This window comes from Ambystoma mexicanum, chromosome 7q (genome assembly GCF_040938575.1).
Source record: "Ambystoma mexicanum isolate Mex_15411 chromosome 7q, UKY_AmexF1_1, whole genome shotgun sequence".
In the NCBI taxonomy this organism is placed as follows: Eukaryota; Metazoa; Chordata; class Amphibia; order Caudata; family Ambystomatidae; genus Ambystoma; species Ambystoma mexicanum.
In genome coordinates, this window is record NC_090941.1 from 157238490 (window position 1) to 157264560 (window position 26071).

Below are 26071 nucleotides of genomic sequence, written 5' to 3' on the forward strand. Positions count from 1 at the left end.
GGGGACCTGGGTTCTAGTCCAATGTGCTGAACCTCAAAAAAGAGATAAACAAAGAAAAAACCAAAGTCCTGATCTTCCAAAAACAGGGGAATAAAAAGAAAGAAAATCTACAGTGGTTCCTTCATCAAGCAAAAATTGAAGTCGTTACAACATTCAAATATTTGGGAGTGGAAATTGACAGTTCTAAGAACGCCAACACGATGCAACAAACTCTATGGACAAAGGCGAAACATCTAGCATCCCAGCTTCGAGCAGTCCATAGAAAATACGGAAAATTCAGTCTTTTACCCGCAATCCATTTCTATAAAGCTAAAGTAATCCCATCTCTAACGTACGGCATGGATGCAACACCAACAATTCCATCGACGCTCTGGACCAAACTAGAAGGCCATATTTGGCGAACAGCTCTTGGCCTTCCTAAATCCACATCCTCTGCAGCAATAAGACGCGAACTAGGTCTGCTCTCTATAGCTGCAGTGGTGGCACAAAGTGGGATTCAGCTATACAGAAAAATAAGAGATCCAGAGAGTCTTCAAATATACCGTATGATTAATGATGAAATCAGTAAGGGAAACAATAAGCTACTCAAAAACTGGGTTGATACCCAGTTACAATCCCTACAGGCGATAGCCTGTTCAGAAGACGAATTAATCAAGAACCCGTTAAGAATAAAATCTAAAATGGAGTGGTTAGACTGGATAAATACGAATGAAAAAGCAACATCAAACAAGCTGTTAACCCATCTACCACCCGTTTTCACCAAACTTAAAGAGCCTATGGAATACTGTAAAAAATACCCGAGCAACTGGTCTATGAAAACTCTATTGAAAGCCCGTCTTAATCTGCTTCCGACAAAAGAAATTCTAGCCATCCGAGCTAACACCAAGGAGAAATCATGTCGCCTCTGTAAAAACTCTGAAAATACAGAATCCATAAGACATCTCCTGATGTCCTGTCCAGCGCTTGCACAGGAAAGGGACGCCTTCTTTGGTCCCTTGTTCGCAAACTCCTTCATCAATGACGAAGACATGTGGTGGAATCGCCTAATCACAGGAGCCCAAACCAGATGGCTAACCCCGACGGCAAAACTACTAAATATCACCATGGAAAAGTTTACCCATCTCTCTGATATCTCTGACATCTAGCTAGTAAAGCCATCGAACTCTCTTTCATTGTGGATGGTGTAAACACTAAGAATATTGTTTTAAACACTTATGGGTGTGCAACTCTCAACATCTCAATATTTCTTTTTCTTCGGTCAGGTGCACGAAACCATGAGAACTCCTTTTGTAAAAATCTAATATAGATTATATACAAAAATAAAAAAAAAAAAAAAAAAAAAAAAATATTGCCACTACATTTCACGAGAATTGTTAAGGGGACAACCCCCTCAAAAGCCTGGTTGAAGTGATCATTACAGTCTAGCATATTCTGTCCAGTTAATCGTCCTGTGCTCTTAAAAATGCACAATTTGCCACTAAAGAGTCTGACTTCCTTAGGGGAACAGGACCCCAAAGTAAGTCTTTACGTTTTGGCTCAACTGCAACAACGTATGACTGATATTCCTGTCCAAACATGCTTAAAATACAATTGCCACTAAATGTCTTGAATATTTCATGTGAGGGGACTCCCTGTAATTTATTTTATGTCCTGTGATGTTTTTAAACAATTTCGCTGGCTTCATGTGCTGAAAAATTCTGTTTGTCACTTAACTTACTAAACATTATATTTAAAATCCCGACTCAATATCAAAGGATGTTAATGGCCATTGCATATTGCCTGAACTATATTTGCACCTAGTTAAGGTAACTTAAGAAATAAACCCTGATGAGCAGGGGCTTAACCAGGCCATGTAAGGCCCGGGCCAGTTACAAACCTGAGCGAAGCAAGGTGTTTTAACAGGAAGCCAGACATTACATGTCGGAGTAAAGTCCCCGCTCCCACAGGTGTTTTGCCTGTTAGCATCCTCGGCCTACATGCAGGATGCTAATAGTTGTGGGGTTTTTTTAGGTTGAGAAATTGCACGGTTGTCAGTTCTCAATTTAAGAAAAAAAACTACAAACCAAGATGACTGCCATGGTCAAGGGTGAAAGGGAACTACAAACAAGCCCTTCTCCATTTCCATGGTGGCCATTGCTGTGATGGGGATGCACCAAAACAGTGTGTTCCGGTGCAGGGCCAGGCAGCCTAAGGTAAGCGTGGGTGGGCGGTGGGTTCAGCTGGTCCGATAGCACAGCGAGTAGTGTGCTCGCTTTGATATCGGTGCAGAGCTTGTTGACGCAGGTTCAAATCCCGGCAGGGCCAAACTCAGCCTTTCATCCTTCCGAGGTCGATAAATGAGCACCACACACCGTGGGTAATAATAAGCAGCGCTCAGATATCTGAGGGTTCATAGCTCTATATAAATGCGAAATTATTATGGGTGGGATGGGGATGGGAGTGGGGAGCACTTACCTGCTTCCCGGCAGGGGAAATGGTGTCCTTTTGCTGCCCAGGGGACCCAAACGCGGGTTTTACCATGACGTAAAGCCTGTGTTCCGAGCTCCCTGATTGGCTGGGAGGCCTCCTGGTTCCTCCCTGATTGGGTGGGAGACCTCTTGATTTCTCCCTGATTGGGTGGGAGGTCGGGTGCCCCCCCACCCTTGGTTCTGATATTATTTACTGATCATTAATGTGTTCTATTAGCAGAATTAAGTTTAAGATAGTTATGATTTGTGTTGCAATCATTTAACCAACAACTGAATTCTGATATGTTACATCAAAGTACAGAAGTTGGTCGCTGTTACATCTAACAAGCAAATGTTGCTCATTAAAAACAAAGGTTCGGGACACCTGATCGACACCATCAGGCTTCAAATCCTTTCAATAGAAAGCTCTGATCAAAAATATTATTTTGTGCAGACTGAAGGGCCACTCCAACGTCAGTGTAATCCTGCACTGGAAACACACTCGAGAGATACGTGAAGATGTACATCTGTATGGTCTGCAATGGGGATTGAGATCTGCAGTAGAGAAATAAGCATGTTACAGTGGATGTGAAGTTCTTGATTAAGGGTTTATGAGGTAAGACCCGCCAAGATTATGGGTATCGGTTTGGAAATGAGAAGTATTTTGGCATTTATGTCGTGTGACATTACCTTGGGCCAGTTGTCCATTACAGGCTAGTATGGCCATCCCCTGAGTTTTTATCACTATCACTATCCTGGCAAAATATCTCGGGTGAGTGTTTTTAAAATACTTAGATGAAAACCAGCTATAGCATGCTGCATCCTGACAGCAAAACAACACTTCCTCACCAAAAGATGGCCACAATGAAAAAATAAAATGGTTGCTCCCAAATGAGTCCCTCTTCTATTTCTATGCCAATGTGGTGCAACCTTGGACACTCGGATGCCAGACTGGTACCAGGTAAGAGCTCAGAATATTGACTTTGAGAGTATTCTCAGAGAGTAGCCGATCATTCATTTGAACATACTATACTTTGGTCTATTGCAGGTGAATAGTCTAAGAAGGTGTGTCATTGTGCAGCTTTAGTATGGAACTGTTTGTGTCTCATCCTCTAGTGATTATGATCTTGTTGGCTCAGGCCCATGCATGGCAACATTCAAGCACTAGAGTGGCAGGCAGATTTGGAGGGTAATCTTAAGATTCGAAAGACATTCCCTCAGTTGACATTACTTTAACCAATTATGTACAAACGTACACATGTCAACACCACTCGTTGAAGTAGCAGATTTCTCAAACATGTTCTCTGCAGTGTCATAATTATCCACGACATTTTGTGCAACTTTTACACAATGGTCCTGTGTGTTTGACTCAAGGGCCCAATGTATTTTGTCTAGACATTCAGTATTGCAGTGGAAAATGCCTATGGAATTGGTTTGGGATATCCTAGATTACCCAACAGATTGTGGCAGTAGTCTCTGTGGGTTGTAGTATCTGATACAGCCCTTGAGGCCAGTTTATTTCAGTAAACGGCGCAAAGCATCATAATTCCCTTCCACATCAGCATGGGGAGGGGCGTGGTTTCCCCAAATTGCAGAGAATGCTGCTGCTTCTATTAAACACTGAACATTTGTCCCGAACGCTCATGGAGGAATCAGTTTCAGAAAATGCACGTGGAGAATTTATTTCAGTTAAAATAACCACTGCACATATAACATACACCACTAACTGGATTCTCTCTAGGAATTGTCAAGAAGTCTGACTATTGTAACTAGGTGGTTCTCATTATGATACCATGGAAATCTGATTCTGCCACACCAGGATTGAAACTGCGGACCTTGATTGCATTAACCCATTGAGCTATTTGCCTAACATGCTTTCGAAGGGGAAGCCGGCGTGCAGACTTCTGCTTTAGCTAGCCCTTTAATGCCTGCAGTTTTTCTACACTCTTCCCATTTTCTAATTTGTGGTTACTTGTTGTTTTGTTTGATATAGGTTAGAAACAGTGGTGCACACCTATAGGTTATTAATAGTTGAGCTACTAGGATAGTTAATTCGAATAGGATAATCGTAGTAAGATTTTAAGGTGCGGGGAGGAACTGGGATCCTGGCACCAAAACCCCTACACAAAAATGGAGAAAAAAGTTTGTTTGATATAGCTCAACGCTTTATGGGGTCATTCTATTCAGTGACCTGCTGAGAATTGCATGGTTTGTTGTGCAGAATTGGAACCCAAGTCTCCAGGATCTCAAGGCAGCAGCTAAGCTGCTAGATTACATCTCCTCCCTGGTTATGTTACAAAGAGTGGGGAATTTAGAAACCCATATTTGTTTAGGAAGCACGTTTCAAAGACATAACAATTTGAATAAAATGACGATAAATGGTAGAGTCTTGCCATACTTGGCTAGTAAGTCTAGATGCAGTCTCCAATTGAAAGCAGTGTCTTAGAATTTGCCCCAGGGCTCACATACATTCATTAAGTCCCTGCACTACCTTGAAGAAAGTTATGATTGAGTCCTGATGGGACATATGTTAATATTGTTAAGGATAAGACTGAAAAGATATTGAACATTATGGGACAATATGTAGAACTAATGATGGAGCATATTGAATGCTATTTGCTTTACATAAGTGGCTATCACTTGAAAATAAAGAAAAGCGGTAGTCGAGCTGCTGGTGCTCAGTGAATAAGTTGTTCCCTGACCTGTTGAACCAGTAGCAGCTACGTCAAGCAAGCTCACAGCTCACAAACACTGCCTCCCAATGTGAAAGATACAATATATAAACCATGCCGTGGGATGCCATGTGCCCACTGCCCCTCCCCCGCACACCTTCCCGACCCCACATGCTGAACACTGTGCCCCTTATCTACTGGCTCTCTGCAGTCTGACGTGTTCTGTGCCCCCGCTTCAGAGTCACTGGCATGTCTGCCTGAGAATGTCTCCCTGAACTTGGTGCACTGTTGATAAGTAGCTACAAGAACATATGGCTCATATGGTTGGCGAACCAAACTGATCAGCTGCCACATTTTCATCCTGATGGGTAGCAAAAAATGAAATGTGCAAAGGGAATGTTGTCTGCAGAAGGGAGGTTTTATTAAACCATTTTTATTGAAATGTAAATATAATATTCAAATACATTCCGGACCCTCCGTATGGCCACCAGCCACATTTAGATGGCACACGTAACACCCTGGTTTTCGAGAGTCCCATGTTCTATATGGTTTAGAAATCTAAATTTAAACTTGAACAAAGACTGATATGCACACTGCTGCAAATTGTTCCAAAAGGCTGTATCATAGTCTAATACAAAAAGAGACGCACTTTGTTACATAAGTTACATTAGCAATACATTCCCCAACCCTCATAACAAGGAGTGTCAAACGGAAAAAAGTTAACCTTAATGAAGATTTGGCAAATTATTTGTTACGTCATCAGACCGCTCTAATCGGTGGGGGAAGAAGTGAAGGAGCCTTTCTACTGTTAGGCAGGTGGTATGTACGTTGAGGTTGTAGCACTCAGCTTTGTGAGGAAAGATAGCTCAGGGGCAACTTGTTTGTCTTAGAAGCAAGACAATGCAGCGCAACACAGGTTTGAATCCCAATCCTGCTCTCAGAAATCACTTGCTGGCATTACGCGTGTTATAAAAGAAAAATGATAATTATAAGGGTGCAGAAATAAGAGCCTGACACAGAGGTGGCATATGGTTGGCATAGACTTCAATTCATAAACACAAATGAAAAGCCTATATTGCCCTACTTATTATGAGTGGTTGCCCTACTTCAACAAAACTACTAAGGATCCAGTCAGGATGTCCGAAAAAAGTATAATGTCCACTGGCTGTGTCTAAACCTATTTTTGTCCCTTACACTTTCAAACTAACTAAAGCAAACTGGATGTCTGCTTAATCCATAAGGAGGCCCCTCTCATTTGGATGTAGACTCAATGGCGCAGTTCTTGTGAAAGAATATTTAATTTCAAAGTCCACTGCTTGAATATTCTGATCAACTTTAAAGAAAACACAGGTCCCCAATCGCAGGGAGGGAACCTTTTTCTAGGTGCTTGCTTCAACTCATAAACAAAACACTGTTCCCAAAATCCTCTGGAGGAATCCTTTCCTTCTGGCTGTGCAACAAAGATGTAGCTCTCCAGTCTCTTAACAGGCCTGGTTCACTAGCCTACCAGACCTGACTGTACACTTCTCAGATAACTCAGTACAGCAGTCACCAATAGCGTATCAAGTCTGTTTCACTAACCTGCCATACTGAATTACATAACTTTGTCTCCTCCACAGATATTGCTCTCTGCTGTCTGCCTACTGGATCATCGCTGCTGGTTGTAATACCAGCCTCTACACGCCAGACCTCGCGCTCGCTTCCTGGAGGAGGCGGAGCGCCCTTGCGCTCACGTGACAGGTCACGTGTCTCTTCTGCCGGCTCAAAGAGGAGCACAACCCGGCCGAGTGGCGCATTTCTCCTCCACAGATATTGCTCTCTGCTGTCTGCCTACTGGATCATCGCTGCTGGTTGTAATACCAGCCTCTACACGCCAGACCTCGCGCTCGCTTCCTGGAGGAGGCGGAGCGCCCTTGCGCTCACGTGACAGGTCACGTGTCTCTTCTGCCGGCTCAAAGAGGAGCATAACCCACCCTTGCGGCGTTAAGCCCGACCGGGTAAAGGGCGTCGGCAGTTGTGCGGCTGTTTGGCGCTGTGGGGCCCGCAGAAACACTGCTAACTTGCTTTACACCAATCAGGAAATGACTGCTCAATCAAGTCATAGTGGACCCGTCCTAAGGCATAAGACCATTCAGCAGCGCCGGATGCAAAATCCTTGGACTGCCCTCAAGCCTGACGGCTCGCCCTCTACACTCAAGAAAACAAAGGTAAGCAAACCAAGTTGCTTGCTTTTACCTACTGCCTTTAACGATCCGCAAGTAGCCCCACTTGCTGCTATGAACAATCTTGCACCGCTCCACACTCCTGAAGTTACAATCTCTGGCACCGAGTTAATCCCACTATCCCCAACTGTACGCGAGCAAATAGCCGTGACAACGGCCATGTCCGGATTGGCGGACATGAATCTTTCGCTGCTTTGCACACAAGTTATTCCATCTGACATTCTCGCTGAGTTACCTGTAATGTCAGGAGAAATACTAGACGCTGTTGCGACATCTACAATAGACAATGACCTGATTGGCCATCAAGAAGAGCCAGCGGAAGTCTCTAAACTTTCAGTCCACTTAGAAGTCACTCACAGCACAAAATTCCAACCTCAAATGCGTTTACTTTCTTTAAAAGACTTCCCTCCGATTTCCCGCTTACCATCGACTGTATCTCCTCCTCTGACAAAAACACTTACAGAGCAGTCGTCACTAACCGCTGAGGCTGTTGATGAATTTTTTTCTCCATTTGACTTCACTGACGCCGAATTAATGGAAGCTTCCCAATGTGACGAGGTCACTGAGCTACAAAACAATTCTTCGAATATCGGAGTTGAAACTGAAAAAGAATTGGATGCTATTGTTAAGCGGCAGGTGTGCATACCCACTCCTACTCCGACGTATACAGATCCAAACGCTACCCAGCCTCCAAAAAATAACGAGAAAAGAAGTACTTTGCACCATCCAATTGCAAATGTTCACCGGTCACAGAGCATATCAACCTGGCACCTAGAGCCATCAGCCTCGTTGCAAACACTTAAAAAACAGCAGAATATCATAAATAAAAATGACATGCAACGAAACATGATGCAACTAGATGACACCCTCTCCATTTTGTCAAAAAACAGACCAAACGCGCGCTCAACGCTCTACTTTGAAAGAACAGGGTGCGACCTTACAGTATCAACGCTGCAAACACCTAGTTCGAAGCCATACGTATCTCACACCGGAAAGAAACAAGCCAGCACACCAAAAGCCCCACCGGCTCGCACAAACCCAGTACCTTTATCAAACGAGAACATCTGTGCTGCACCAGAAAACTCATCTTCAAGTAGCGACTTGCAATCAGAAACATTAAATAACACACGCTCTTCTGTTGAAGAAAATTCAAGAGTCAAATCTAAACCTAGTCTCTCCTGTGCCGCTGCCATGCAGATTTACAACAATGTTTTAGCAGCTTCCTCAACAGCCCTTCTTCCCTTTTTAAAAATGTACGAATCCCTTCACGAGTCCTTTAAAGATCAGACTGAGCTCATTATAAATATAAAAACTAAGATGGATAAATTTGAAGCAGTCAACGAAGCCCTACAGACGCAACTGACTCACGAGGCCGAACAAACGTTAAGATGGCAAGAGCGGCTGAGTGATCTCGCCGCACGTCACCATTGTCAAAATGACTCTTTAATGGACGGGCTACTGGACTCAGTAAAATGGATGAGGCACACATCAGACAATGGTAAAGTTTCAAACTCTGGTGCCCCATGGTGCTGTCCTGGGCCTCACTTGACAACTACCAGCGTGTCAGCAGAGGTCGCCACCTTGAACAAGAATTCGTTATTGCACCCTACGGATTTGAATAACTTAAAGAACATAAAATCGCATTCGTCAACCAAGCTTCCAGTAGTGGCCGACATTTCAGTAGTGGTGTCATCACAATCCACAAAAGAAGTTATTGAACCATCACCCTCGAACGGAAAGATCACCGATAACCTTCTAAAACCAATTGCTGATCAGGCGGATAATCCAACACCTCTAAGACCTCAAACTGCAAAAGGAGTAGTTGCAATTCAAAATGTCTCGTTTGGAATCTTCTCTGGTCCTGCCAAATCAATACAAGTCAAGGAAGCAAAGAACTCTACTCAAAAAGAAACACAAAACGTTAGCAAAAAGACGAATATTATCACAAACCTCTCCTGAAAAGGTCACGTTCCAATGGCGCAAAGAAATTTATAAGAAATCTGACAACCCCTCCACGCCCTGTTGCTTCCAAAACAAGTGCCCTGAAATCCAGATTGGATAAACCGCAAGATAAGTGTATCTCCACCAATGATTTAGATCGCTTACCAATTCCATCCGTTAAGCGTAGACGTGAAGAGTCTATCCTCTCCGAGGAATTGTTTTCAAACACTTCAATCGATCTATGCAACCTTTCTACTTATTCAATTGACGACGAAGATTGTTCAGCAACTGTCGTCAGCTCGGCTGACGAATGTCCGCGGCCACGGCGCGATTTTCATGGCATCCAATCGGCGCAGAATTTATCTAAACAGTCGTTCAAACCTCAGGAATCCACAAATCCTAAGGATAAACAAAAAGAAAGACCGTCGGCATCGTCAAAGATGGCCCAGCATCTGAAATCTTCAATAAAATCAACATCAAAAGCAGTTGAGTCCCCTGCTTCAAAGCTTAATCCGAAGCAAACTGCAGCTCACTCGACGAAAATCGGTCAACCCGAGACCAACTCAAATAATCGAGTAACTGGACAATCTAATTCACGATGGTGGAAATTGGAACTAGAAAACTTGAAGAAAAAAACTATGTAAACCTGAATCGTGCCAATATAATGAAGCTGCTGCACTATATCCCAGCTCTACGTATTATATCATCTGACGACATAGCGATCGTAGAATACAAATCAGAATGTAGAACTGACTGGGTCATTCTTCACATGAAATCCAGACACGTAGCAAAACCACTGCTCGATGCCAAAGATGACCTACTATCTTACGGATTCAATCTAACGATATGTAATGAGCAGCCTTCATCCAACACTGTCAACTCAAATTCTTCCAAATCCACCGGCCACAACAGGTCAAAAAGAGACGATCTGTGGAAACAGCTCAGAGAACAACCTTCGCTCTCATCCAATACATACAACCGGAACAAGCGCGACTAGGATAACGTCTGGTCAAATTATATGACCCCATTGTTAACCTCGTGGAATACAAGAGGATTCACACATTTGTTTCAACCCGGACCAGCGGCAGATTTAAGAAGCCCAATAATTTGCCTGCAAGAAACTTGGCTCCGTGATTCGCCTGTCTGTGATGGATATTCCGTGGCCCTAAATGCTGCGGGGAAAAATCAATTTGGCAGACCATTTTCAGGGCTACTCACGCTATTAAAAAACACATTCGAGTGGGCTGTGATCAACAGTTCAAACCCAAACTTGTTCGTGCAAGCCATAACCCTAGAATCAACATGTGAAGCCCACTTTATAAAGAAAAAACATCTTCTGATAATAAACACTTACTGGAACCCCGCAATGATATCAGAACTTGAGTACTTATCATCAATCATGGCGCAAATTGATGCCAGTTTTGTGCAGTTCGACGACCCTTTCGTCCTGATCTGCGGAGACCTTAACTATTCTTGGTTCAACCAAGACAAAACACACATCTCTCGGAATCAATTCAAGAATCTTTCTGACCCTGCCGATCGCGGTCATAAATGGGAACATGAATTAAGTTTGCGACATTGCACAATGCTGAACGGCTGTACCACAGGCGACATTCCAGCAGCCGACACCTGGCATAGGGGTCAACTAAGAAAAACCTTAGATTACATCTCGGTGTCTGATAGTCTACACCAACATATTTCCATGCTGACCATAATAAAATCGGACAAGAGCGATCATGATGTCTTGAGGGTATTTTGGTAGCTGAAAAACAAAACTACCCAGCCAAGATACAAAACATCCCTAACTACAAATACTGCGCAAAACCGACTAAAGATAAACAGCCGTCAGATTGACATCCTGACCGCTGACTTTTGTCACGATAATAAGCAGGGCAACGCGAATAACTACGTGCCGTTGCTGTTGCAATTTTCTTCATGTTCAAATAGGCACAACATCAAAGTGACAAAAAATAAACATTCTTTCAGCGAAGAACTATCTGAAGCCAAGAAGTCGCTAAAAAAGGACATTCGGCGGTTGAAGAAACTAGCAGATGGAAATGCACAAGAAAAAATTGCGAAGAGACGATCACGTTATCGAAACTGGCTAAAATCATTTAACTGCATTCGTGACCAAGACCAAGCAGAACAAATGCTGCGTGTAATAACACAAAAAGATAGCAAAAATATATGGGAACTAATTAACAATGGCCATTTAAGACAGACGTTTGCATTATCCAATGGTGTGTCTGCATCCTGTTGGGTAAAACACTACACGTCTGTATTTACATCTTTGGACGCTGTGGAAATTGGACCATTGCTGTCGGAAAGCCGCACTTGGCATACAACTGAATCTGAAGAAGATATCGAAATCGCTATTAGAAAGCTCAAGAATTCAAGGGCGGCGGGCCCAGACGGCATATCAAACCTAATGCTAAAAGCTAGTAGCAAACAATGGGCAACTTTCATTAAAACACTATTCGATCGAATAGCAGCAACACAATCTCTTCCGGCCTCATGGACTTCAGCAGTAATTGTCCCAGTGTTCAAAAAAGGTAACCGCGAAGATCCAGCAAACTACCGTCCTATCGCGTTGCTTGACACTATGGGCAAAATATTTGCCACATTCTTACAAAAAAAACTCGCTAGATGGGCTGACGAAGCAAATCTGATCGATGAAAGGCAAACTGGCTTTACAAAAGGAGTGGGAGTGGAATTAAACCTACTGCTTCTCAATCTGGTCAAGTTGAAAAGGTTGTTTCTTGCATTTGTTGACCTCAAACAGGCCTTCGACACCATTAATCGACAACTGTTATGGTCAAAACTCAAGGCCTGGGGCTGCCCACCACAACTACTGTCGCCCTTATTGGCACTTCATTCGAAAACTACCATCCGTGTGCGCACAAATGCAGAGGGAGACTTAACGGACGAAATTGTAACAACAAATGGTGTGAAACAGGGCTGCCCGTTAGCCGCATTACTATTCAAATTGTTCATCTCAGATCTTCCAGCAGCTTTGTCCGAAACAAGGTCGTTTCCACCGAAGGCGAATGGCAAACAGCTTAGCTGGTTATTCTATGCCGACGACATAGTCTTATTTGATTCCACCGAAAATGGCCTACAAAGACTTTTGACATCCTTACAAGTCTATGTAAATCAAAATCATCTGGCAATAAATGTTATGAAATCAAAAATTATTGTCTTCGGCCAAAATATGCAGGCCAAGAAGCCAGTCTTCACCTGGAAAGTTAATAATGAAGCGCTAGAAAAAACAGCTGCAATTCGTTACCTTGGAGTGCTGTTCAACACCTCTATCAGCAAACAGAGTAGGACCCTTGATGTTCTATCCCGAATTAAGATTCTCGCGCAACAAGGATCAAAACTGCATGCTAAGTATGGAAAATTTACTCTGCATCCATTAATAATCTTCTACATGCAAAAGGTATCTCCGGCAGTAACATTTGGAAGCGAGGCAGGATGGAACATAAAAGCGGAATTTTGGACTCAAATCGAGGGGTTCTTTTGGCGAAAAGTTTTGAAATTACCCCAATGTCTCTCAATGGTTGCAATCAGATATGAATTGGGCCTCGATTCGCTATATAATTCAGTGGTCTGGAAGTCGCTCTCAGGACTGCGAAAAATGCGTCTATCAGCACCAGAAAAAGCATATGAGATCCTATCTGAACAGTCAAACGATCCATCAGCAGCCCTACTTAACAAATGGGAAGCAAAACTGAAGTCAATCCTACTCGACGCTAACATCAACATAGAATTGTTGTTGTCGACTCCGCAGATAGCGAAAAAAAAATGTCATCAATGGAATTGGATAACAAACATGAATAAACGAAATGCTCTTACTTCATCACTAGATCTGGGAGTCTCATCAAAGAAGCTCGGAGATCTGCCAAGATATCTTGAGAAATTCCCCTCCAGATACCATAGAAATCAATTTCTAAGATTACGTTTAAATCTCTATAAAACTCGTGAGGTGCTGATGCAAAGGAAAGATCCGTCTACACCGAGTAATATCTGCCGGTTTTGTATGAAAGATGTGGAAACGAGCATACATTTGATAATGGGGTGCCCAGCAATCGCTGTTCAACGCTCCTTGCATTTGGAACGTTTTGCACCAAAAAACAGAAATATGCAGGATTGGTGGAGTTAATTCATTTCAGGGACAAACACCCAACTAACCTGTGCCACCATCAACTTTATGGATTCATTTATTCCTAACCTTGACGTGTTATAAGCCATTAAGAGCTAAAATCAGTATTTTCTCGTGTGTCTGTCTGCTTACACCCCTCCGCTCGTTCCTATCATCTTACTTTGAACCTTCATCTTACTTTGAATCTGTCACTTCATTTATAAGGATTACATTATGTAAACATTGGAAAGTATGACAAAAAAGTTTTTTTTTTTTTTACAAAACTAATGTCAATAAAAAAAAAAAATAACTTTGAGTTCTAAATTGTTCGCTCTGCGTTTGGTTTCCTTTTCGATCTCCCCGACGTCGTCTTCTGGGCTCCAGCCCACTGGTTGTAGTTATCTTCGCACTAATGTGGAGTTTTGAGCCTTATATACCTTACTGATGGGCATTGCCCTTTCCCATTTGGGTCCCAGACCCTGTTGTACACTGGCAGGGCTTCCCCACTTTCATATGGGTCCCAGACCCTGTTCTTCTGCATCTGCAGGATCCCTGTCCCTCCTTCACTATTGTCCACTTGGTTAGACCTGGTGTACTCTCCTGCCAGATACTATCCCACATAGGTTTATTCCCAAAGTTTGTATCAACTTGCATAAATTCTCTGTTATCCCCTTTTGCTCTTTGAGATATATTTATCTGATTTACAAAGTTTGTGTGAAATTGTAGAATTCCTCTGTTATCCCTTTCCTCTTCGGGATGTGTTTATGTAGCTTTTCAATCTGTTTAGCTCCCTCAGGGCCTAAATAACCAGTCCAAACCTTTCCCTACCTTTGGGAAGTCTCGGCCTGTCGCCGGTCTCTTCTGGAGGTGGAGCAGAGTTTGTGTTGCTGCTGCGCTCGGTGTTCTGCAGATTCAGACTCTCCCTTATGTCACTACGTGCTTGCGTCCTCTGTCTGCTTTCGCGGGTCGGGCTTCCGGTCTCTCTGCTACCAGCCTTGTCCTCCTTGCTAGGACCTCTTGGAAAGTTGAGTCTCTCCGCATCCCAACTTACAGCCTTCGGGTCCCCTGCCACGGAATGGGCTTCTCCTTCCTTGCTCCTTCAGTACTGGCTTGACGTTTCATTCAGTCCTCCTTACCTTTTAATGATTGAGGCTGCTTCTTGGAAACTATAACATGGTTGTTGGTTGAGCGGTGGACTTTTGCCTCCTTGTAACCTCTTCTTCGTCTCAGTGGTATTTTGTTTTAAGCTTTGGTAAGTCTTGCTCTTCCTCGACCCAGTATTGTTAATGAGACCCTCTACTGTACTATACTACATAGAGGTTTAGTGCACCATAGGGGCCTGAGTGGTGTATAATGTGAGGACTCCAAAGGGGTAAGTGAATACCACCTTCTCCCTGGGCCATCGTCATTGGTCCCATGAACGGTGTCCCTCCAAATGAAATTCACCCACTGAGTACCACCCACAGGGGGACTATCTGGTAGCGTCCTCACCTCCTTGGCCTCATAGGAAGCGGCTTCCCTCATAGAAGCAGTGACACTATCCTGGGATTTGTCTCAAAAGGTACTTGCCTTGATTGGTGCTGGATGGCATTAATACAAAATGCTGCAATGGAGAAATGAATATATATAGAAACTTACTTTGCTTTGGGGGCGATGTGGCCAAGTATATTGATAATAAATCAAACTAGCTAATTCAGGATGAACGTATTTGAGAACGTAGGAAAGTGAGCTTCCTTTGAAACAGCTGTGCAACCTCCAAAGGTTCTGTCAGAACATGTTAAAACTGGCTGCTCAAAGGTAAAAATGACAAATTATGAATATAAATATTAGGAACCAGAACAGTGCAAAACTCGAGTGTCTCAACTGATGTTTTACGGGCTTAAGGTTTTTGTTGAAATCAAAACTTAGGTTAAAAAACTTCAAAATTCTTGGTTGCAGCAAAAACAACGCGAGTTTTCCATGGTACTGCTTGTGATCGAAGCTCTGTACAACATTTCTGTTTCACTTTTTACCGCACATAAATACAGTAGAGGATGAGCTTTAGCCATGGTGCCCTCGTTTAGAAACACGTTTTCCCTTGTTGCTGAAAAAATAAGGAGAGTTGAGTTAGTATACTGTTTTCTCCATGCTGATGCCAGACATTCATTCACGAGAGACATTGATTCACACATGTCTTTCCTTCCTTTAATTCCTCACAGTGCTTTTATATATGAGGCGGATGTGCCAACAAAAGTAACGAATGAAATGAGCCAAGCTGGAAGTAGTGACGTAGATACCCTCCAGAACAGTGGTAAGTTGAGACCATGTGGTTCTTCCAAATAGGATTTAAATAGTAGTAACTGAGCTATAGAAACCACACATTTTCCTTTGTATGGTGATTGCTGGTTTGACAAGTCTGTCACAATTCTTTTGGTTAACGAAAACAAGCATATTCCTGTTTTATTTGACATGTCTTTTCATGAACGAGATATTACATCTGCTGTTATAGAGTTTAGTTGTTGAAAGCTAGCTACATGTTTTAAACTGGCATCTTCCATCCAGCAGTTTCCAAATAAGGTATTAAAGTGTTTCCAATTCTGTTTTGGTGGTTTGTGAGTAATGTATCTGATGACTTAATTGTGTGAAAAGAAAAGACAGGCAGATAGACATTGATATGCTGACCTGTACTGGGGGGAGGGTGGGGTATGACCTCCATCTTGATTTTTGTGTACTGTCTGAATGCTATCTGTAATGAGATATACTAATGGGGGAATTCTGTATTATAGCAAGTAAATGTTACAGGATCCACTTGATACATTCTGCAAGGGGCAGAAAGTGTTAAGATTGGTGATGTGTTGAGGACATTATTATTATTTATTCAGATTTGTAGAGCGCACATCAGCCCGTGGGCATCGTGGCGCTTGTTACAGACAATATCTTAGTTACATAGGATACAGTAATTACATACAATACAGAATTTACAGTGGACATGCATACATTCGCAGTGCAGTATATTTACATGGATTCCTGAGAGTTTCCCAATTGTTTTGCAAGGAATGAGGTTTTCAGTTTCCTGCGGAAAGTGGGGAGTGCGTTTTCCGCTCTAATATCTGCAGGGAGAGCGTTCCAGGTCTTGGCTGCAATGTAGGGGAAACTTAGGCCTCCGGCTTTGGCTTTTTTGATGCGTGGGATGCAGATTAGGTTGGAGTATTGTGTCCTGGTGGGACGGGAGGAGGAAGGTTTGAGGATGGTTTCTGATAGATAGGATGGGGCGGAGAGAGAGAGGCATTTGTGAGTGAGGGTGAGGATTTTGAGAGTGATCCGTTCTTTGACCGGGAGCCATTGGGCTGAGTGCCTGGCCTGGGTGATATGCTCTCTTCTTGGGATACTAAGAGCGGCCCGGAGAGCATTGTTCTGCGTGACTTGTAGTCTGTTTATGTTTTTGGCTGATGTGCCTGCTAGGAGTGCATTGCAGTAGTCCAATTTGGCTCCAATAGTTGCCCTTGCTATAGAGAGGCAGTTGGGTTTAGAGAGGTAGGGCTTAATGGCGTTTATGAGTTTGGTGGTGTGTGCGGATGCGGAAGTGATAGCGCTGACTTGTCTAGTCATAGATAGCGAAGACTCAAGGTATACTCCCAGTGTCTTTACGGCTGTGGATACGGGGATGATGGAGTTGTCAATGGAGAAGTTGGCGTACAGTTTGTCAAGTTTGTCTAGGGTGTTCTGTTGACCTAATATCATGATTTCAGTCTTGTCACCATTGAGGCAGAGGCCATTAACTGCCATCCATGCCTTGATGACGGAGTAGATTGTGTGGAGTGCCTTGGCGTCTTCGTTGTATGATCCTGAGAGGGGTAGAAGTACTTGTGTGTCGTCCGCGTAATTAGTGTATGTGATGCCGTATGAGTCCAGTTTGTCAAAGAGAGGCTTGGTGAACAAGTTGTAGAGTGTGGGTGCAGTGCAAGATCCTTGGGGGACCCCGCAGTGGATTGTCGTGGGAGTGGCGTTGGCGATGTCCGAGAAGACTTTCATGACTCTGCCCTCTAGGAAGGAAGTGATCCAGAGGGCTGCTTCTTTGGAGAAGTTGGCTGAGTGTGTGAGGTGTGAAGTGAGAGTCTTGTGATCAACCAGATCAAAAGCGGCTGAGAGATCTAAAAGGAGCAGAAGAGCAGGCTTGCCTTTGTCCATGATTTGGGTGATCTGATTCTTTAGATCTACCAAAGCTGTTTCTGTGCCATGTCCTTTCCGGAAGCCTGATTGCCTGGTCCCGAGGATGGAGTGGGTTTCCAGAAAGTGTTGGATTTGGCAGTGAGCAGCTTTGTCCAGTAATTTCAGCAGAAATGGCACCGTGGTTATTGGTCTGTAGTTGTTTGGTTGTAGGGGGTCGAGAGTAGGTTTTTTTAAGAGAGGCCGGACCCAGGCCTCTTTGAGGTTGGCTGGGATGATGCCTGTTTTAAAAGACGTGTTGATGAATGCCGTGAAGAGCGGCGCAAAGCAGTCTGCGCAGTCTTTGACGAGTTTTGGTGGGCAAATGTCGCCTTTACAGGGGGAGGGTTTGAGATTTTTTAGTAGGTTAATAACTTCTGATTCAGTGACGTCTCTGAAGGAGAAGTCAGGTATGGTGGGCTTGGGCAAGGTGGGTGGGGTGCTGGTAGGTTTAGTTTCTGTCTGTTGCGGAGGTGCTTTGCAGTGGTCTTTGATTTTCTTTTGGAGAAGGTCAATTTTGTGTAGCATGGCAGCTTGAATGCTGGTACACCAGGCTTCATCTTTGATTATTTCGTCCGGTGTATTAGGGGGGGAGATGAGCTCATTAAAAATGGCGAAGATCTCTTTGGAATGTGATTTGGCATTGGCGATACGACATTAGCCTTCGTGATTAACATATTCATAATAAAGTGATACGTATTTTAGGAGGAATATATGGTCGAGTTTAATACCATGAAAAGAGCTTTGAGGAGGTACCTTATGCTATGATACTTGTCATCTATGAGTTGTTGGGGCACTGTTGATGAGCTGATTTATAGACTGTTGTCCTCTAGTTGTGGGATTCCCAGGGTTAGAATTTTAGAATTGTTCTGGCGTTTGTGTATAATGTCTTTTTTTTTTTTTTTTTTTTTACTTGTGAGGACCTGTCCTTATACTCTTCTAGTGAAGATGTTTTCATGCATAGCAATTTTTTGGCCATATGACTATTGGTGAAATGTGAGTTAACATATATGCCCAGAACCCACATAGCAAAGAATAGAAAATATTTTAGACCACAGCACATCAAACGCACATCCATTGTTATGTTACTGTCATTTCTTAAGTGCACGGTCAGCAAAGGTATCTTGGTGCTGAAACTTGTCCTCACTTGTAGGTTGAGTGTCAAGTAGGTCAACACAAGGATGGTAAGTTAACAAAGAATTCACTTTTCGCTTTGGAACCTCACTAACAAAGTTGTCTTTTCCTCCGCTCCAAGAGTTCCTGTAAGGTCCTCACAAGTATAGGTGTGTGTGTGTGTTAATTGTGTATTGTGCCAGGTAAGAAGTCAGACACATTGAGGACCTCTTACCTTTCTTTTAATGAAACTTATAAGGAAAATGCCTGTTGTTGCTTATTACTAATGGGATGAAAAGTAGGAGTAATGAGTATAGGGCAGTGCGCCTTCACTGGGTTTAGTAATACTGATATTTTCAAAGTTTTGGCCTCGCTGCAGATCTTAGCAAGGACTGATATTCACTTGTCAGTCAAGTAATAGCGTTTGCAAGCTATAGGTGTGCTAAGTTTGGTTCATGCGCCTGGCCTCTTATAATTCTAAGAAAATCAATCACTCGAGTCTTGAGTTATATATTTTCTGATTTGGTTTAATACTAGTTAATACCAATGGCAAGTCCACCACACTGCAACATTGTTATAGATAGTAACTTGGGGATGGACTAGGCAAGCCACCTGACATGCAAGAGCCAGTAGAATAACATCTATATAGTCCACTAAATGTGGTGCAACACTTAATACCCAATTATGTGGCCCAATAGAGTTGCTGGAGAAGGGCCCAGGTTGTGACGTCCTGCTGATGACATATCGCATTAAAACCAGCCTGCGAGGTGAGGAAGAGTGCGCTGATCCCTGGTGGTTTTGCCTGTAATAAACCACAGTTTGAACTTGCCATTGGCAGTCCTCCGTGTATCTTGGGAAGGAGGAAGTTGGGCTCACCAAGTCCATGAACCTCCAGTGTCCCTCTGGCATACCTTGGAGTTTGTCTCAACAGAGACATCCCAGGGCCTGTTAAAGGTACACTCCCAGAGGAACCTGAGAAGCATTGCTTAATGGAGGCAACTGAACCAGAGGGAAAACATATCTGGACTTCGCTGCAAGACCAAGAGGGTGCTAGATCCCTGGGAGGTTATGAGAAGCATGTTATGTTATGTTACTTTGCATTTGTATAGCACCTTATGTATCATTGGTATGATCTCAAGGCACTGGTAGATTGAACGCCCTCGGGAACCGTAGTTCAGGTCAGTAGAGAGAGAGAGAGTGAGTCATAAGGTGCGTGGGTACACTGGATTTGTGCGCAGCTGGTGTGGCACTTGCATGATAGCTGCTTCTTAGCGGTAGGTGTGGTGGTTGGGAGATCAGTAATATGTGTTCATTCTGGTGGGTTGATACCCAGACTGATTTCTGGCTGTGTTAGGCCTGAGGAGACGCATAGGCTAGCGGGTGTCTTGAGCCAGCTGTGTTAAATTGGGATGATGAGGAGTATGTGGCGGGTGTTAGTATGAGAACAGCTATACCCAATGTGTACTAGTATCGCTGTGTTCTAGTTGAGTGGGGGTGTATAGTAGAGAGTAAGCGTGGTGATGAGATATGGTGGTTTTCAGTAAAGTGCTTGAGATCTTACTGGACATCTGAACTCCATCTGTCCTGCGCACTTCATCCGTCCCACCCACTCCATCCGTCCCACGCACTCCATCCACTTCCTTGCACTCCATCCATTCGATCATTCCATGCACGCTATCCATTCAATGCACGCTATCCATTCAATGCACGCTATCCATTCAATGCACGCTATCCATTCAATGCACGCTCTCCATTCCATGCACTCTATCCATTCCATGCACTCTATCCATTCAATGCACTCTATCCATTCAATGCACTCTATCCATTCAATGCACTCCATCCGTTGCATCCACTCCATCCACTCATGCACTGCATCCGTTCCATCCGTTCCATGCACTCTATCCGTTCCATGCACTCTATCCGTTCCATGCACTTTAACCATTCCATGCACTCCATCCGTTTCATCGTTCGGCTTCATGCGTTCTATCTGCTCCATGCGTTCTATCCGCTCCGTCCGATCCAGCCACTCCGTGTGATCCGTCCACTCTATTCGATCCATGCACTTCACCCGATCCCTCTACTTCATCCGTTCCAACCACTTCATTCGTTCCAGCCACTTCATCCATTCCAGCCACTTCATCCGTTCCAGCCACTTCATCCGTCCCACGCGCTCCGTCCGTCCCACGCGCTCCGTCCGTCCCACGCGCTCCGTCCGTCCCACGCGCTCCGTCCGTCCCACGCGCTCCGTCCGTCCCACGCGCTCCGTCCGTCCCACGCGCTCCGTCCGTCCCACGCGCTCCGTCTGTCCCACGCGCTCCGTCTGTCCCACGCGCTCCGTCTGTCCCACGCGCTCCGTCTGTCCCACGCGCTCCGTCTGTCCCACGCGCTCCGTCCGTCCCACGCTGTCATGATGCCTGCCCCCGGAAGACCAGACCAGGCCCAGCAGCCCCAGAAGCAGGCATCATGCCACTTGGAGCATGCCCAAAAGCCCCAGTTAGGGGCTGTTTGGGTGCAGTCCTGGCGCCTATGGCGCCAGGCTCATTATTGATAATTTACCTGAAGCAGACCATGCTGCAAGAAGACTCGAGCCAAATGAGGCTTAGGAGGGACTATTTTACTGAAGGGACTATTTTGTTACTTGGGTGGGGCTGTGGAAGAATACTTACCTGGATCTTCTTCCAAGGCTATTTAAACCACGCCCGGACAGCCACACGTGCTTCGCGTTATTCTGCTTGCTGCAGCGTAACGCTCACCGTGTTTTCAGCAGCTCCAGTCTTCAGCCACGCCCGCTTCAGTCCAGGGACTCCTGAAACCAGAAGAAAAGAAGGATAAAGGTTAGAACAGGAGTTTAAACTTTAATCCTTACCTGAATCCTGATCCATTTCGCCACGGAACTGAAAGACAGAAGTCTTTGAAGCATCGCTTCGCATTCCTACGGCGCCGCGCTGAACTCACCTGCTTGGCGGTACTTCAGCATTCCATCTCGCTCTCTCCATCTCGCGGCCGCCCTCCGACACCTAAGGAGACAAAGACAGCAAGGTGAGCAAGGGGACTCTCTAAGGCTATACAAGCTACCCCCAAGGATTTACCTGATTTACCACGGGAGGTACTCACCTCATCTCGGGTCGGCACAGTCAACTCTGCTTCATCGCCGTACCCCGGCCCCTAAGGGGAAAACCACAATAGACTTACCTGAATCTTACCAATTGCCATTTGGAAATCTTCGAGTGGATTAATCGGCAACCTGCAAGGAATCGGACAGAGTGAAGATCAGACATTTGAACTCTTATGAACAATTGGACTTTAGAGTCAATACTGGAACTCACCAATTCCTCTACGCCAGTGAAGTAACTGGTCATCAACGCGCCCCTGCGGTCGACGCAGGATGGAGAGCTCATCCTTCCAAACCATCAGGTGAGACTACGGAGGGGACATCAAGAGTGATCTGTGGGAAGACAACGGGAGTGGGGAAGGTGGGTTGACACTCAATTCCACGGGTGGTTAATTCCTCTTCTCCTTTGCAGAAGAATATTCTTGCGAGCCAGACAAACTAGGCTGAGCTGGCCAGTCCAGTCATTCATCTCGGCGCTACACGTCACGCTGGTGGAAACAACAGCGGCCCAGTTCCGGTTGACGCCCCCGTGGGAACCAGGTGAGCGTAACACACGCGCTCTATCTATCCATTTCATGTACTCATCCACTCTATCCGTTCCATCCACTCTATCCGTTCCATCCAATTGATCCGTTCCATCCACTTCATCCGTTCCAACCACTTCATCCATCCCACGCGCTCGGTCTGTCCCACGCGCTCTGTCTGTCCCACGCGCTCTGTCTGTCCCACGCGCTCTGTCTGTCCCACGCGCTCTGTCTGTCCCACGCGCTCTAGCTATCCATTTCATGTACTCATCCACTCTATCCGTTCCATCCACTCCATGCATTCTATCCGTTTCATGCACTCTATCCGTTTCATGCACTCTATCCGTTTCATGCACTCTATCCGTTTCATGCACTCTATCCGTTTCATGCACTCCATCCGTTTCATGTACTACGTCCTTTCTGTCGACTCCAACCTTCCCATCCACTCCATCGGTTCCGAGCACTCTGTCCATTCCATGTACTCTGTCCATTCTATGTACTCCCTCCGTTGTATGCACTCCATCCGTTGTATTTATTCCATCCACTCCATCTGATCCATGCAGTTCATCCGTTCCATCTACTCCTACCATTCCACCTACACCCTCCCTTCCATCCACTCTCTCCGTTCCATCCCCTCCATGTGTTCTATCCACTCTTTGCGTTCCATTTGATCCATCCACTCCGTCCGATCTAGCCATTCCATCTGATCCGTCCGCTCCATCCGATCCATCCACTTTATCCGTTCCATCAGCTTCATCTCTTCCATCCACTTAATCGGTTATACCTACTGCATCTGATTCATCCGCTGCATCCATTTGATCTGCAGCATCCATTTCACCCACTGCATCTATTACATTCATCTGATCCACTTCATTTATTTTATACGCTTCATTCCTTTCATCCGCTTCATTCCTTTCATCCGCTTCATTCCATTCATCCACTTCGTTCCCTTCATCCGCTTCATTCCATTCATCCGCTTCATTCCATTCATCGATTTCACTCATTCTATTTGGTTTATCTGTTTTAATTTACATTAGCAGATTTTTAATTTTTGATTTTTCTCGCTCGGATCTCGATGCTGGATTTTTTTTTGGTCTTTTTTGTTGATATAGCAACCTTCGGCTACTGTTTTTGTTGCTGTTATCATGTTTGAGTTTAAGAGTCGATTTTAGGGGAAGAGCCATGTTTTCAGTAATTTGCAGAAAAACAAGAGGTCCTCGGTGAGTCGGATGTGAGGTGGAAGTGAGTTCCACAGGGTGTGGGCGAGGGCCGAGAATGATGATCCACCCAACCTGACTGAGTTGGTTTTTGGTATCACTAGGAGGCCGGCAGAGCTTGATCTTAGAGTTCATGGAGGATGGTAGGATTTTAGTTTGTCCTAAAGATATTGAGGTCCGGTTTTATGCGTTGCTCGGAGAGAGATTCATAAGGTTTTGAAGGTCACCCTTCGGGCAACCGGAAGCCAGTGCAGAGTTTTGAGAGCTGGGGAGATGTGATCTCTTGAGCCAAGGGCTAGTAGCAGTTTAGCTGCAGCATTTTGTGCTCTGTGCTGGATGCTGCATCACTGAGACTGTGCTTAGGGACCAAAAAGCAGGTTTGGTGGTATAACTCTACAAGAATAAAGGGCTACAACCCTATAACTGTGGGATGGATTGTAGATCAACAGAGGGAGACTCAGTATCTCTGTTTGAGAAAAAAATCCTCAAACTCTATAATGTATCTCTTCCCTACCACTTTTGCTTGGATCTATCAGCGAGAACACCACCTTTTTTCTTTATAGATAAATCCCTGTGATCTATACATGTTCATAGAGGAGAGGCGAGAGTGCACAGCTTGCTTTATGATATTTTACTTTGTTGTTGTAATTGTTTGTCGTGTCGATTAAGTGTTCATTAGTAGGGTGCAGCCCACTGGTATGAATGAAGTCATATCTTATCCACTTTCCTACATGTCAGTGTTCATGCAAACTTGTTAATGTTTAATGAATAGTGGATCTTTTTGTCGACATGTGTTTCAGGCGGAGCACGTTGGCTAAACATTCATGCCAAATCCTGCTCCCGCCATCATCGGGACAAGGAGTGGCATCTGAATGGAGTGCACTCCTTACTAAGCTTCGGTGTTCAACAGTGTCTACAATGAAAACAAATTACATCCCATTAAAAGTTCTGTCTGTACATCAGTATTTAGAAATTACTTAATCATGCAATATCATTTTAAAATCAAATTACTTGTAGCACAATGGTGCATACCTTGTGTTTCTTGCATGCACGTTTCTCTATTTTGTCACAGCCTGCCTTGACTTGCACTGGCTGTTCTTGTTCATAGTGTATCTATGGGTAAAAGATACAAGGGAAGTGTTAAGATATCGGGCCATGGGGAGAAACAATTTATTCACATCTGAATCCTACCCTGTTAATAGGAAGGTACTTTCTTACCCATCTTGTGTGACTTTCTGGTCTGCTGTGGTCTTGCTCAGCTCAAACCACTTTGAAGGATTCAACCAACCATAGGGATCTTCCTCAGCTATTTGCTGTGTAGTAAGGAAACCAATATATATTGAATCCATCAATGGCTGAATTAGTTACTTGAGAGGGGTATTAGTGACTCCAGCTGAGGCTTACTCACTTGTGATTTTGTATCTTTATCTGATATGTCTCTACAGAGGCTGGAATAGGGCCCCACGAGTTTTGTGTTCCTCTTTTGGCCAGATGTTCACACTCTATGTACCTGCAAGATGAAACCCTTTGTTAGGATACCTTTATCTCTACTTCATACTTTCCATTACTTCATTTAGATACACAGTCTAGGGCCTCCGCTTGATAAACAGTTCTGCCCATGTGGCATACATATTGTGGACGCCACCCCACACATGAATAATCTCGTTGTAATATTAAAGCCCTCTCTGATGCATTCACGTCCATGTGTGGGTGGGCTTTCCTCAGTGAGCCTCTGCTGATAAATCTCTCCTCACTGTTCACTCTCATTGCACACCGCTAACACGTATGTCTCTTTAACAGAAAATGACCTGACTCGTGTATGCATTTCCACGTTAACAGTTTCACTTATCTATACTAGTTTTATCTCATGGTTTTACTGGGCACCCATCTAGTTTGTATATTTCTACTTTGAAATGCTGACTTTGAATTCTTAGAGCTCTTACTGCACTGGCCACTGTTGATCCGTACACTGCCTGCTTTCTTTGTCTGATCAGAAAGCGCCATTGTGGTGCAGTCTGTGCTTTATCCGCTTTCCTCATGGAAAAAGAAAGCAGACTGAGGATCTCTTATTAACGAGATCAGCTACATCATAGAAAACAAGACTAGGTTATTCTCATTTAATGAGGCAAAACATTGCTTATCTCATGAAATGCCTGCTGCATTAAAAAATATTGACCTACATCTGTCAAAAAAATTAGCACAATCGGGACTAGATATATTTAGATGTAATGAAAAAGATTTTTTTCTTCATATGTAACTGTTGTTACACTGTCCAATGAGTCTCTTTATGACATTGTATATCTCTCTTCAAAAACAGACTGGAGATCTCTGATTAACGAGATCTACTACGTCATGCATACAAAAGAAGTCTGCATACTAAGGCAAAAATGTTTTTGTCTGCTGGTATAAAAAGGTCCAGCTGCAATAGTTGATGCTCTGCATCAATTCTGATACCGAGAATTGGGACTGGAAAAGATTTGGATGGAATTGAAAAAAC

General features: G+C 44.1%; 1 protein-coding gene across 1 annotated transcript in view; it reads left to right on the forward strand.

Annotated features, from left to right (window-relative positions):
- The window catches only part of CFAP47 (cilia and flagella associated protein 47), a 3369192-nt gene that overhangs the window by 1659985 nt on the left and 1683136 nt on the right, over positions 1 to 26071 (forward strand). Inside the window, exon 41 of the mRNA XM_069639370.1 lies at positions 15622 to 15713. Within this exon, the coding sequence (XP_069495471.1) occupies positions 15622 to 15713 (92 nt within the window). The remainder of the gene's footprint in view (positions 1 to 15621; positions 15714 to 26071) is intronic.